The following is a 13170-nucleotide window of genomic DNA, read 5'->3' as shown; positions in this document are numbered from 1 at the left end:
CTTCTCTGATGTTATTGAGCCGAGAACCTTTCATACCAGTGGTGTTCTGTTGCAAAATGCATGAGTGCATACTGAATGGAGGATCCAGGTACATGCGAAAGTGCGGTGGTTCAGTGAGGTCAACAACTGGATGCTCCAATAGTTGATTTCAGATCGAGCCGTGTAATTAGCTGAGGTTTATAGACCAATCCGAGAGTACCATCCATCCATCCATTTTCTAGGCAGCAGCCTAATGTCACGTTGAGATCACGTCAAGATGCAGAACACGAGACGACACGAGGCCAGAGCGAATGTAAAAAGTAAAATCCTTTATTTAGGATGATGAACCAAAAATACAAAAAGGGCAGGAAGCCAAACCTAATATCAAACACGGAGAAAAACCAAAAGCTCATTTTATGAGCAGAGACCTAGAGACCTGGGGGGGGGGGGGGGGGGGGGACGACAACAAAACAACGCTGACAAACAACAATGGACCGCAAACACTGAGAGACGAGACAGGGTTATATACACAGGGGCCGGAAGATTGGGAGATGAGGAGCAGGTGCGTGGGAGAGAGAACTGAGGAGAGAACGGTGAGATCAGTTAACTGAATGAGAAGGGAAAACCAAGCAGAGGAGGGGATAAACCATAACCTGTGAATATTTAAATAAATAAACCTAAAAGACTAAGGGCACAGGAGAACCAAATATAAATAACAAATGACCTGAGGAGTGAGGGAGACTAATTAATGTTGAGGGTCTGCCCTCATGAGAAAATTTACTATGAAATATACTATATACTATATGAAATATACTATTTCTCCAAAAGACTGTCATCTGCACTCTGAAAAAGCAGATGATAAATTCCAGCGCCAGCAGACTCCATTTCCCATGATTCTCTGCCCGGAAGCAACATGATGACGTCACCAAAGCAACGTCGAACCCCGGACCCACGGTCCGCCCGCTGAAAAGCTATGAAAAGCCAGGCAGAACGAAACTTAACTCTTCTTTTGTTCCAGTTCAACTGGCGTGTAGAGGCACTCGTTTTCCAGCTCCGGACTCAGGCACGAGGCCTGACGGCTGAAAAGCAATGGAACCGCCATCTGGTTCGTTTGAACTCCGAGGGATGCTTCGGGTTCGATAAGCCAAGAGTTTTATTCTCTCCCTTTCTCTTTCTCTCCCGATCTCTCTTATAGCCAAAAGAATAAGCAGTCAAATTGCGCGACTGCTTTAAAGTAACAACGGCTTTCTCTATATTCCGTACCAAAACACGGCATTGGATCATCTTAAGAGTAAGCCGTTTTGTTTTTGTCATTGTCTAATATCTTAAGTTTTATGCTGTGGCCAGGCTGACAAACTATTAGATATTTCATTTATGATTGATCGTTTGTTTTGTTTATTGATCTTTATGAAGCGGTTTTGAAGTTGTTTAAGTTACTGTGCATGGAAACTTACCACATCACTGTTGAAAGTTAAGTTTTACTGTGATTGAACTGCTTTGGAAGTTTAAAGTGAAAGTTGCCCACGCACACACACACGCGCGCGCACACACACACACACATTCTGGTTTTCCGTGTTTGGGAGGACACACACATTCTGGTTTTCCGTGTTTGGGGGGACAAGACACACACACACACACACATATTCTGGTTTTCAGTGTTTGGGAGGACACACACATCCCACATACACGGTCGGGTCCTTGCTTCCTCAGACAAAGGGACCAGCCATTTTGTTTCAAAACTACCTCCATCTTGAGTTACATCACCTCAGATTGTCATTTCACATTATCATCTCATTGTTAATCACTTGTTATTCGTTTGCTAAAATAAGTTGGTTGATGTTGATTGGCTAAACACTTTGGGAGAAGCTGAAGTGGGTATATTAGTTAATAAATGTTATTGCCAATTAAGCATTTGTCTCAAGTGAGTTTGTTTGTGTTGATATAAAAATAACTGCAGCTCGTTAAAAATTTCACGGAAAGTTTAGACAAGATTGATAGAGGTGTGGATTCAATTTTTTCCCTGTTAAAAAGGGATGGTGCCCCGAGGACATCCAAGGATTTCCTAATTACGTAATAAATCGGTAAATATTTCCATATTTACGAATTTATTGATGAATCCAAAAAAGTAAGTAAAGCTTACTAATTATTCGTTGACTAATAATCACAACATTAACAAGTGGGGAAAGAAAACACACACACACATACTAGAGAATAAAATGAAAACCTGAACCTATGAAAACTACAGAGGAGTGACTGGGAGAAACATGAGGGAAACCTGGAGTGAGCTGGGGCCCAAAAGGGGCACAGGACCTGAGGGGACACCTGGAGGGAGAACAGGAGGGGGCTGGGGACCAAAGGGACACAGAACATGACACCTAAGCAGAGAAGCTCAGACTTCCTGCTCTTCCGGAGGAATCCCAAGACGTTCCCTGGCCAGCAACATAAAAGAGCCTCCCTTCCGGATCAGCTCTCTCTTCACTAAGACTGATCAGTACAACGCCCGCAGTACTGTAGACGCAGCACCAATCCGCCTATCAATCTTTCCATCCCTCGTGAATAAGTCCCCGAGATAATTAAACTCCTGTACTTGGGGCAGGACCTTGTCCCTGGCCTGGAGAAGGCATTCTACTGTTTTCCAATTCAAGACCCTGGTCTTGGATTTAGAGGAGCTGATTCTCATCCCAGCTGCTTCACACTCGGCTGCAGTGCAAACCGCTCCAGTGAGAGCCAGAGAACATGTTCTGATGAAGCCAACAGGACCACATCATCTGCAAAAAGCAGAGACCCAATCCTCAGGCCACCTGAGCATTCCTCTCCGACAGAACCACTTCATTCATTTCTTTTCTTTTTTAAAATCCTCACAATATAGCTAAAGCTATCCCATGAACATATGCTCTAAGCTAACTTGTCTTGCAGATGTGTAATTGTAGCTTTAACATGTGATCAAACTGCACCAGCCCTGAGATGCTGTTTAGACAGAATGAACAACACATATCTCTTCAGGCAAAAGGCTAAATTGCACTCTCAGTAGACCTGCAATTCTTTAGTGAATTTGGTCAGTGCCCAGTTTGGGTGTGGGGTACTAACACCCTCTCCATTTATAAAAAGCTAAGCTGAAACTCATCGGTTTTGCTGATCATTCGAGGCATTCTCTTCTTATTATAAAAATCTGAAAATCTTAGCTGCTACACCAGAAATAAGGTCTCACCATCAGTTACATGGCGTTTTCTCAGCTGCCATCCGTGCTCTTTGTGTGTTTATGTGCTTTTTCCAGAGACAGAGTCCCCGCTGACTTCCCAAATCCAGCATCCCTGTGAGGCTCGGTGTGGAAATAACAGCCGTAATACCGCAGAGATCTTCTATTCCGCCTGCAGCCCTTTGGGATTCTCCCTGTGAACTTTCTCCCCCAGAGAGGGTGTGACTGCATGTCATTCTCTCATCAACCATGTGACTTTGCTTCATAAAAGTGTCAAGAAACCAAAACATGTTTCAGTTTTTTGGCCTTTTAGCTAAAACATGATGCAGATATTTATTTTTCCACCAAACTGTTTGTAGTGTTGCCATGAAACACAGCTGGACCTCCACCAAAGAACACAATCAGCACAGCTGTTTAATTATCACCACACAAGGAACATAATGATAGCACCAGGAACTGGAATATAGCGCAACATCTCCCCCTGCTGGGCTGAAGACCTCACCGTGGTTAACTTAATAAGCTTCAGATTCACATTAGATCAGTTCTGGCCTGTTTGAGAATCTAAAGTCAGACCTCAGTAGGCCAGCAGCCGTCTCCCTTCACCAGAGCTGTTTGCATTTAGGCATCTTATTGTTTCAACATCTTGTTAAAGATATATTCATTTGCTCCTAACTTAACCTTTGGGTTCTGTTTTGCTTTTTGTGCAAAGCAGCTTTTTTGCGTCGCCTTTCCTTTGAGAGGGTCAAAAATGGGCAGTGTGCATTCTTTGCCCCCCCTTCCCCCAACACACACACACAAACACATATATATTTTCCATGGGACCGTTGGCACAACAAACAAGATAAAAAATTCATTCATTTCGTATACTTCACTGACCTTTTGGTTGCTGGAAAAAAAACACGAGACCAAGGAAAGAGAATTTATACATAATTTTACTATCTAAGGTGATAATAAAATCTACATGGTGAGTTAACCCTTCATAGGGATAACGTCTACATTTAGAATTACATCATAAATGATGCTGGTGTGCCTTCAATGAATTCTTAGAATTATGGGATTTCACCCAACCAAAAGTCACAGTCGGCACCATGGCGACTTTCAACCAATCAGTGCGGGTCTTTGATGCGCAATGCGCCAAACATTGGTGCGTCTGAATATTTGATCATATGCCCTGAACAAGCTAAATAAATCACGTATATTTTTAGGTGAAATCAGTTTTTTATATATAATCTTGATAATGATGGCTATAACATTGAATATGTTTTTTAGTTTTAAACAAATATGCAAAGGAGGAACAGTTATTGCATCAGCCAATCTTGCAATCATTGGTGATGAAGAGGAGGAAGATGACACTGAGGCAGATCCTCAATTATGTAACATTATAAAATATTCCGATATTTATATTTGAAATGGTTTCTATTGATCAATAACTTAGCTAAATATTTAATTTATAGTAAATTATTTGTTTTACAAACCAAATATTTAGGTCTGACCTAAATATTTAGTTTGTGCAATAAATATTAAATTAAATAAATATTTAATTTATTTTACAAAATTTTATTTGGAGCTAAATATTTAGTTTATTAGCTAATTAAATATTTATTTTCCTAAATAAATATTTAGATCCCAATTAAATATTTATTTTGGGGCCAAACCTAAATATTGATTTTGCCAACAAAATGTTAAGCTCCTAAATAAATATGTAGCTAGGATGTAAATATGTATATTGGAATCTAAAAATTTAATTTTGAACTATATTTGTTTTGGAAAGAAAATATTAAATATATTAAATGAAATAATCAGTTAGTAAATTAAGTTTTTATTTTACAATCTACATTTAAGTCTGACCAAATTTTTTGTTTGTAAAATAAACATTTCACTCTAAATATTTAGCTTATGATGGGCTAAATAACCCTTAATACTGGTGTTAAATTGTGACTTTTGAACTTTATAATTGGCACCACATAAATTACACCCCGGGGTTGAAAGTTTAAGTTTTAAATTATTTCTATTTATGCCCTATAACGGGTTCATTTAAATTAATTATTCAATAATAAATGGTCCAAATGTGCTCCGTGTTTATTTACATTTCCTCAGCATGTATTTACATGTAGGGGGCGTAGCTTAAAATGAGCACTGTAGCCAACCACTAGGGGTCATTTCAGACTTCTGTTTATTCGGATTTGTTTTGAATGTATTTCGGTCTATTTTTTATAACTCAACCATGGTTTGAATGAAGAAAAGAAGCTCTGAATAAATAACAAGATAAATAATCTTTATTTCCACATCTGTTGTTTATAAAATTATGTGTTCACAATTAATATTAACAAGGCAACACAGAGAATGCTTTTTATTTCTCAGAGGTGGAACTCAGGCTCTGGAGACGGGTCTGCTTGTCTGTACAGAGACCAAAATATATCGGTTGGATGCAAAAGATCGACTGCTCCTTTAATGTTAGCGAGGGCAGCAACTGTTTTACAGATCACGGAGGGCTTTAAGTGCCACGCCGGAAGAGACTGCAATGGGTCTCTAGAGCCTGCATTCCCACCAAGCCCTTCAAAATACAGTCAGAAAACTTCATAGCATCACGGCTGCGTTTCGCTCCGCGTAAACCAGTTCATTAGCAGTTCCTTGAGCATTTTCACACCAGAAAGCCCTCGCTGAAATCAGCCACTAATTAAGGTAAGCACTACTCTTGTCTATCTTATTGTTGATTTCTTTTTCCTACACAAAAAAATTAAAATGAAAAAACCAAACAGGAGCAACGAGGAAACAACTTTGTACCTAGAGACACAATAATGAAAAGAAGAGGAAGAAAATCCTTGGGTGATGCTGAAAAGATAAGATAATTTCATGTAAGTCTGTCTGCTGTTGGTAAGCGTGATGAACAATTCAATATTACATACTGTATAGGTTATTATTACAGTGACAAGGATCCATGCGCTTCTATTTTTCTCATCTGTACAGTCAGTTCAGTAGTAAATAACAGCGATGCAGACCTATTGTGACCCGTGAGGACAATTGGACAGAGGGACAAGTGGACGGGTGGGAAACATCACAGGCTTTTTTTGTTTTTGTTTTTAAAGCAAACCAGCATCCAGTTTCTGGTCTGAAATGAAAGGAACATTCCACCACTAACTCAGTCCTCTCTGTATTGTTTTTTTATTTCACTTTATGGTTTAATCCAACAAGCTCCGCCCACTTCTACAAAGATTAAAAATCTGACTTTCATGACCAGGAGTGACCCCTGAGAGCATGAGAAACTAGAAAATTATGAAAACATCTGGAATCCATGATGTCATGCCTAGGAAGTTATCCCCCTTCCTTGTCTCAAGTAAAAAAAAAAACACCTCTAAGCAACAAACCAGAAGATGCAGTAAGTCAGCAGGCTGATCTCGGATGTCTAGGATGGATTTTCTCTACAAGTCTGAACCAAACGCTACGCCACACTCGAGAGACCAGTCCAAGTTGCCTCAGGACTGGAAGCAAGAAAAGCAGGAAAGAAGAAATATTTTGGGGGCGGATTTCTTCAACAGCTCCTTTAAAGGGATTTGTCAGCCAGTCTGACGTGTGCTTGTGCTGTTTAATCAGCTGGTGAGGCAGCAGCATTTAGGAGAAATAGTTTATGTTCCACAGGATTGATGGGCTAACGGCTAGACTGATTGTAGCAAAGAGCAACTTGTTTTGCTGCCATCTTAAAATGAATATCCCAACAAGATTTCTGTTTTTTATGACACAGATGGAATTCTCTGATTATTGATAAGTAAAATCATCACCAGCATAAAAGTCTAGATGTCAAGTTTAACAGGACGTTTCTTTATTTTTGCCAAAATAATGCTAAACTGATGAAGGAGAAAAGGTTTATGAATTAATAATAACTAGAATTATAAAATTTGAAAGATTAGAGTTTATAGCACATCTAAAATACATTTTTAACGCCAACTAGCCGTTAGCTCATCAGTTCCAAAGGACAGAAAAGCTATTTCTCCAAACTGAAGCTGCTCAAGAAGCTAGCAGTCATAACGTTTAATTCAAAATGGCTGAAGTTCCCTTTATAGTCACGTTTGTAACCAACAAATGAACCGATGCTGATCATTATTCATCCTTTCATCTATAACAGTAAAATAACCTAAATACTCAAGTTACATTCAAGAAAACCATCCTCATCATCCTCTCCCCGCATTTTCCGTTTTTCAGTGAGAAGCAAAAGTGTGCTGATGATCCGGCACGGCAGTCGGAACATTTTTTTTGTGGAAGCGGCGAGAACCCAAAAAGAACCAACCCAGGCCAACTGAGTACCAAGACCCAACAATACCCATAAGAAAATAAAATAAGACTTAAAAGACAATCCGAACCTCTTGGATTCATTCAGTCAAATTCATTATTCTCTAGTCATGAAACAATAACTTGAGTAAATGGCTGAAGCGCTGAGAGCAGGAGGAGCTGAGGGAGCAGAACCCGGTGGTGGGCGGGGTCTGGAAGCAGGAGGTCATCTGGGGTTAAAGCAGCTGCAGAAGGTTAAGAGCTCTTTAGCTGTGACATTCGTTGAAACCACATGGTTAATGGAGGGGGTGAGTGATGTGCCACATATCTGACATGGGAGTGGTTCCAACCCCCCCCATGTTGGATCAGAGTGAGGATGGTGGCGAACGATCAGATCTGTGGAGGTAATTGATACCAAACCGATGTGGTGGGGAACCCAGTGGGTCAGCTGACCTCAGCTCCTCCAATAAAGCAGCCAAGCAGGGTAAAGTTATTTGCACCTTAACACCCCCACCCCTCCACAAAAAGCCTGATAACCCCCGGCTCCCGTGTCCTAATGAGACAGAGAGCGAGAAACAGAGGCAGAAGAAAAAGCCAGATGGATGAAACAGGAAGTGAAATGAGACCGCGCTCCTCCAACAGGGACGGCAGCGGCCTCAGGACTCGTCCTCCAATGTGTCCCAACAGTCTTTTCTTCTCAGCAGGTCTCGGTCTTTGTGCTGAATCAGAACCACGTCCTCCGTCCCCACACACCTGGTGTTACCCGATTACCCCCCATCCCCAGAGTCTATTCCTGCACCATGTTTGTAGAGCGAAAAAGGAGCAAGTGAGAAGAAATCTTTTATCCTCTCAAAACGAAGGACTGAATCTTTTCTCTGCTGTTTTTTCCCGCTCCTGTAGCAAAAGTTCTGCCCATTTGTTTTATTTCCTCTCTTAAACACACACACACACACACCTGATCTACTCACACACACACACAGATGTATGAAGCCATGCTCGCAGGAACGCTAACGCTCTTTCACGCAAGCCTTGCTCAGTTTTAGTGGTGCTGTGTTGGACATGCGGGGTGGGGGGGTTACAGAAATAGGGTCCTAGCTCAAAAAAAAAAGGGGGAGAGAGTAGCTGTGTGTGTCTAACTATGCGAGTGTGTGTTGAGGGAGAGGTCTTAGTTCAGCTGCCGTCTCCTCCGGTATTTCTTCTCCTCGTCACCTGGCAAAAACACAAAAGGGTGGTTTAGAGACGGAACGCGGGAGTCCACGGCCGGCTGGGTCTACAGCAGCACAGAGAAGGTCGGAGTACCTCTGTCGCGGAAGGCGAGGTAAAGACAGTTTATGCTGAATTGGAAACGCAGGAGAAAGGAGAGACAAGCAGGAAACGCATCAGCAGATAAACAAGAGAAAGAAACAAGTCCAGCAGAACGGTTTAGAACACACCTTCTAAATGGTTCCTGGAGATGTATTTCAGAGCCTCGTCCAGGAGGATGACCGGGATGGAAATCTTGAAAACCACGATCCACTGGGACCAGCGCAGGGGGGTCACCTGGAAGATCAGCTGATGGACAGGAAACAAGAACGTTCAGGCGTGACGGGAAATGAATAAACACAGATTATTCTATTTGGATTCATGTTTCTGCCTGGCCCTGTGTTTAAGCTCAAGTATCCCACAAACCACTGGAGGGTTTATTTTGATTCTCACAACTAAATTTACATCCTGATAATTAAGTCATGGAATCGGCACGTTCAAAAATGGCTGCCAAAGCTAAATGAACTCAGTCAACACATAAAAGGCCAGAAGGTTAGGGTCACGGTTTCCCTCTTTCAAGATAATCTCAGTTTAAAGGTCAAGTTTACTCATATTTTAGTACATTTTCAGTCGTTGCCTCTAGTAGGAATTGATGCTTTGTAAGTCGTTCTCTGGGGGGAAAAAGGCTCTGGTGCGTCTGTTTGAGAATGGAGGAGTCAGCAGGAGGAGAAAGACCAGATATTTCCTGATATTTGGACATCTCGGATTGGATAAGGGCAACGTGACTTCACCACTGACTCCGTTAACTCTGCAACACTGACGTTTGATCTCCACAAATACCTCAAGCCTCTAATTCTGTCATGTAGATTAAGTGTCTGATCCCACCCTGATGGCAGGTCAAACTGTCCTCTGATTGAATAAAAGCTTTTTCAAAAACTCGTTATCACAAAGTTAAAGAGTTTCCTCAAATTTCCACTCAGCTGCTTACAATCATAAAAACCACCTAGCTGTAATTTTTCCAACAGGAACAGTCCGAGATGGTGCTTTTCATCTCTGGATTAAAGAACACCGCGATCGCTTCTTCTCATGTGTGACGTTTAATCTCAGATGCATCCGAGCCCAAACACGGTCCACACTCTCTGGGTAAAGCTAACAAATGTGCATCGAAGAGCTCTGATTTTATCAGCTAATGTTTAAGAACAGTGATGTCTGAGGGGTCAAAGGTCATGCGTCTATCTGAGGTTGAAGCTTTTGCCTTTTATGCATCATAATCCATCCGGATTACTTGAAATAGTTGACGATATTCTGCCCTGCAGAGAGAGAGAGAGATATGCAAATCTCTTCAGTGTTTAAAATGTTTGCGTGGTCAGATTTCCCTTAAATGATCCTGTTAGAGCTCACATGTCGCTGTCGTTGTGTCCTTGGGCAAGACACTTAACCCGCCTTGCCTGCTGGTGGTGGTCGGAGGGGCCGGTGGCGCCTGTGCTCGGCAGCCTCGCCTCTGTCAGTGCGCCCCCCAGGGCAGCTGTAGCTACATCATAGCTCATCACCACCAACGTGTGAATGGGTGAATGACTGTGTTGTAAAGCGCCTTGGGGGGTTCCAGGATTCTAGAAGGTGCTATATCAAATACAGGCCATTTACCATTTATAGGCCTGAGATTTTATAGATATTTATAGACATAGGTATTATAGATTAAATGAACTGTTTTAGAACTAGTGACCATATTTGAACATAAATTACAGCTTGTTTTAAAAATAAAATAAAAAATGAAAAAGGAATTTTTAAGTAAAAAAATATAATGAATTTTGGAAAATGCTAAAAAATTAAAACCTTCAAAACTGCCTCAAGCTTTAAAAAGTAAAAAAGTGTTTAAGAAATGCTAATAAAACTAATAAAATAGTCTAATATTTTTCTAAGTAAAAGAACCTCTAAAATAACAAGCTTGAAAAAAGTGTAAAAATGTTACAACGTGAAAGAAAACAGTAAACAGTCAAAAATATATAAAAATCGTCATCGTCTTCCTGCGCTTATCCGGGTCCGGGTCGCGGGGGCAGCATCCCAACTAGGGAGCTCCAGACCGTCCTCTCCTTCTCCACCAGTTCCTCCGGCAGGACCCCAAGGCGTTCCCGGACCAGATTGGAGATGTAACCTCTCCAACGTGTCCTGGGTCGACCCGGGGGCCTCCTGCCGGCAGGACATGCCCGAAACACCTCCCCAGGGAGGCGCCCAGGAGGCATCCTGACCAGATGCCCAAACCACCTCAACTGAATCATTTCGATCCGGAGGAGCAGCGGTTCTACTCCGAGTCCCTCCCGAATGTCCGAGCTCCTCACCCTATCTCTAAGGCTGAGCCCGGCCACCCTACGGAGGAAACTCATTTCGGCCGCTTGTATCCGCGATCTCGTTCTTTCGGTCATTACCCAAAGCTCATGACCATAGGTGAGGATTGGGACGTAGATCGACCGGTAAATCGAGAGCCTGGCTTTCTGGCTCAGCTCCCTCTTCACCACGACAGATGGGCTCAGCGTCCGCATCACTGCAGACGCCAAACCAATCCGCCTGTCGATCTCCCGATCCCTCCTACCCTCACTTGTGAACAAGACCCTGAGATACTTAAACTCCTCCACTTGAGGTAGGACCTCTCTCCCGACCCAGAGTTGGCTTTATATAAAAATAAAGTTTTAAAACATTATTACATTCAAGAAACAAAGTTTTTATATGAGAGAAGCATGTAGAAAATTGTTAAAAAAAAGAAAAACGCTTTAAAAATAAGAAAAGTGGATTTTTTTTTTCATTCCGATTCCTTTACAACACTAAAAACAGACCCAGTTATTTTCTGACAGTAACAAACTTAAATCCTTCAGATTAAGTTGGACGTTCAGAAATTTTCCACAGACTCACCGGCAGAGGCTCGACGTAGAGGATGAGGAAGTGGAGGGACATGGACAGGATGATGGCTCCTAGCAGCCAGATGTTGACCCAGGGAGGCATCCTCAGCAGGGACTGGTTCTCAGACAAGCTGTCAGAGACACGATTCAACCAATCAAAACACGACGATGTCTCAGCTGTTCAATCTGACCGCTTCCAGGAAGAAAAGAGAGCTGCACAGCAACAAAAAGCTTTTCCCTCCAGGCAGCTCCTTCCTGTTCTCTCAGAGGGACGCCTGTCTCGTTTAAGATGGCGTCTGATCCCTGTAATATCTCTCTGACAGCCCTGACATTTAAGGACGGGTTACGCTGACACCCCATCGGAACACTGACCTGTTGAGCGCATTAAACATCTCAATCGTGACCAGCACCGACAGGGCCATGGTGGTGGGGTAGCGCGACTCAAACACCTCGCAGTCGATGCCTTTAAACACGGGGTTGTCCTCCGTGCACTGCATGAAGTGTCGCTGCAGGACACAGACACACAGATCAGAGTCAGAACGCATGTCCAGATCCGACGTGGCGCAAAGTTTCCCTTCATCCTAACATCGGCGCTCACCAGCTGATAGAAAGAAACCTGCGGGCCCTCTTCATCAAACAGGTACCACCAGGTGGCTGCGCTCACCGTGCCAAGACCCACGTACCCTACAAGAAAACAAAACCCTCATCAGGACTGAAGGACACACCGCAACTGGATCAATAACGTGTTAACAGAAATGTTAAAGCTGTTGCCAGTGATTTTTTTTTTTTAAGATTTACCATGGTAACCACAAAACTAAGCACAAATAGAAAAAAACTAAGCCTAGCGGTAATGGCAAGAGAAACACAACCAAGGAGCTGAAATGTAAAAATGAACGTATTTAGAGTCAAATCGTACCTCCAATGGAAAGGTATCTGAAGAAGAGCCAGCCGGAGATGAGCGGCTCCTTAGGATTGCGGGGAGGTTTGTCCATGATGTCCAGATCCGGGGGGTTGAAGCCCAAAGCCGTGGCAGGAAGGCCGTCAGTCACCAGGTTCACCCACAGCAGCTGGACTGGAATCAGAGCCTCGGGGAGACCCAAGATGGCGGTCAGGAAGATGCTGCGGACAGACAGAGGGGGACAGATGAGTCAGGGACGTGGGACGGCTCTGGACCCCGTCGGCCGTGTTTCATCCTCACCAAACGACCTCTCCCACGTTAGAGGAGATGAGGTATCTGATGAACTGCTTCATGTTGTTGTAGATGGCTCGGCCCTCCTCCACAGCGGCGACGATAGTGGAAAAGTTGTCGTCGGACAGAACCATTTCAGACGCCGATTTGGCCACGGCGGTGCCAGAACCCATGGCGATTCCAATCTCTGCTTTCTTCAGGGCAGGAGCGTCGTTCACGCCGTCCCCGGTCTGGGAGAAGAAAACAACCAGACTTCAGAAGGTTTTATCTGATCGTCTTGCAGGCAGGAAGTAAATTAAAGAGATAAAATGAATAAATCTGGATCAGCAAACTGGATAAAACCTCTTTGAAGTAAAGAAACTCAAACTATTTTTAGGAAAGTAGAAAATTTCTTCATACTAAAATACAAC

At 42.8% G+C, this 13170-nt stretch overlaps 1 protein-coding gene across 2 annotated transcripts in view; it reads right to left on the bottom strand.

Annotated features, from left to right (window-relative positions):
* Window positions 1-5429: 5429 nt before the first annotated feature.
* atp2a3 (ATPase sarcoplasmic/endoplasmic reticulum Ca2+ transporting 3) overlaps window positions 5430-13170 on the bottom strand; it is a 39767-nt gene continuing 32026 nt past the window's right edge. The window contains exons 15-22 of one of the 2 annotated variants that reach the window (XM_015961763.3): window positions 12770-12990; window positions 12488-12690; window positions 12170-12255; window positions 11944-12077; window positions 11585-11702; window positions 8872-8989; window positions 8738-8772; window positions 5430-8647 (exon numbers count right to left, since the gene is read on the bottom strand). In XM_015961763.3, coding sequence (XP_015817249.3) covers window positions 8768-8772; window positions 8872-8989; window positions 11585-11702; window positions 11944-12077; window positions 12170-12255; window positions 12488-12690; window positions 12770-12990 — 885 coding nt within the window. In that variant the 3' untranslated portion in view covers window positions 5430-8647; window positions 8738-8767. The remainder of the gene's footprint in view (window positions 8648-8737; window positions 8773-8871; window positions 8990-11584; window positions 11703-11943; window positions 12078-12169; window positions 12256-12487; window positions 12691-12769; window positions 12991-13170) is intronic. The other variant, XM_015961762.3, reaches the window with a different exon arrangement.

Source organism: Nothobranchius furzeri, chromosome 10, assembly GCF_043380555.1.
Source record: "Nothobranchius furzeri strain GRZ-AD chromosome 10, NfurGRZ-RIMD1, whole genome shotgun sequence".
In the NCBI taxonomy this organism is placed as follows: Eukaryota; Metazoa; Chordata; class Actinopteri; order Cyprinodontiformes; family Nothobranchiidae; genus Nothobranchius; species Nothobranchius furzeri.
This window is presented reverse-complemented; position numbering and strand designations above follow the sequence as displayed.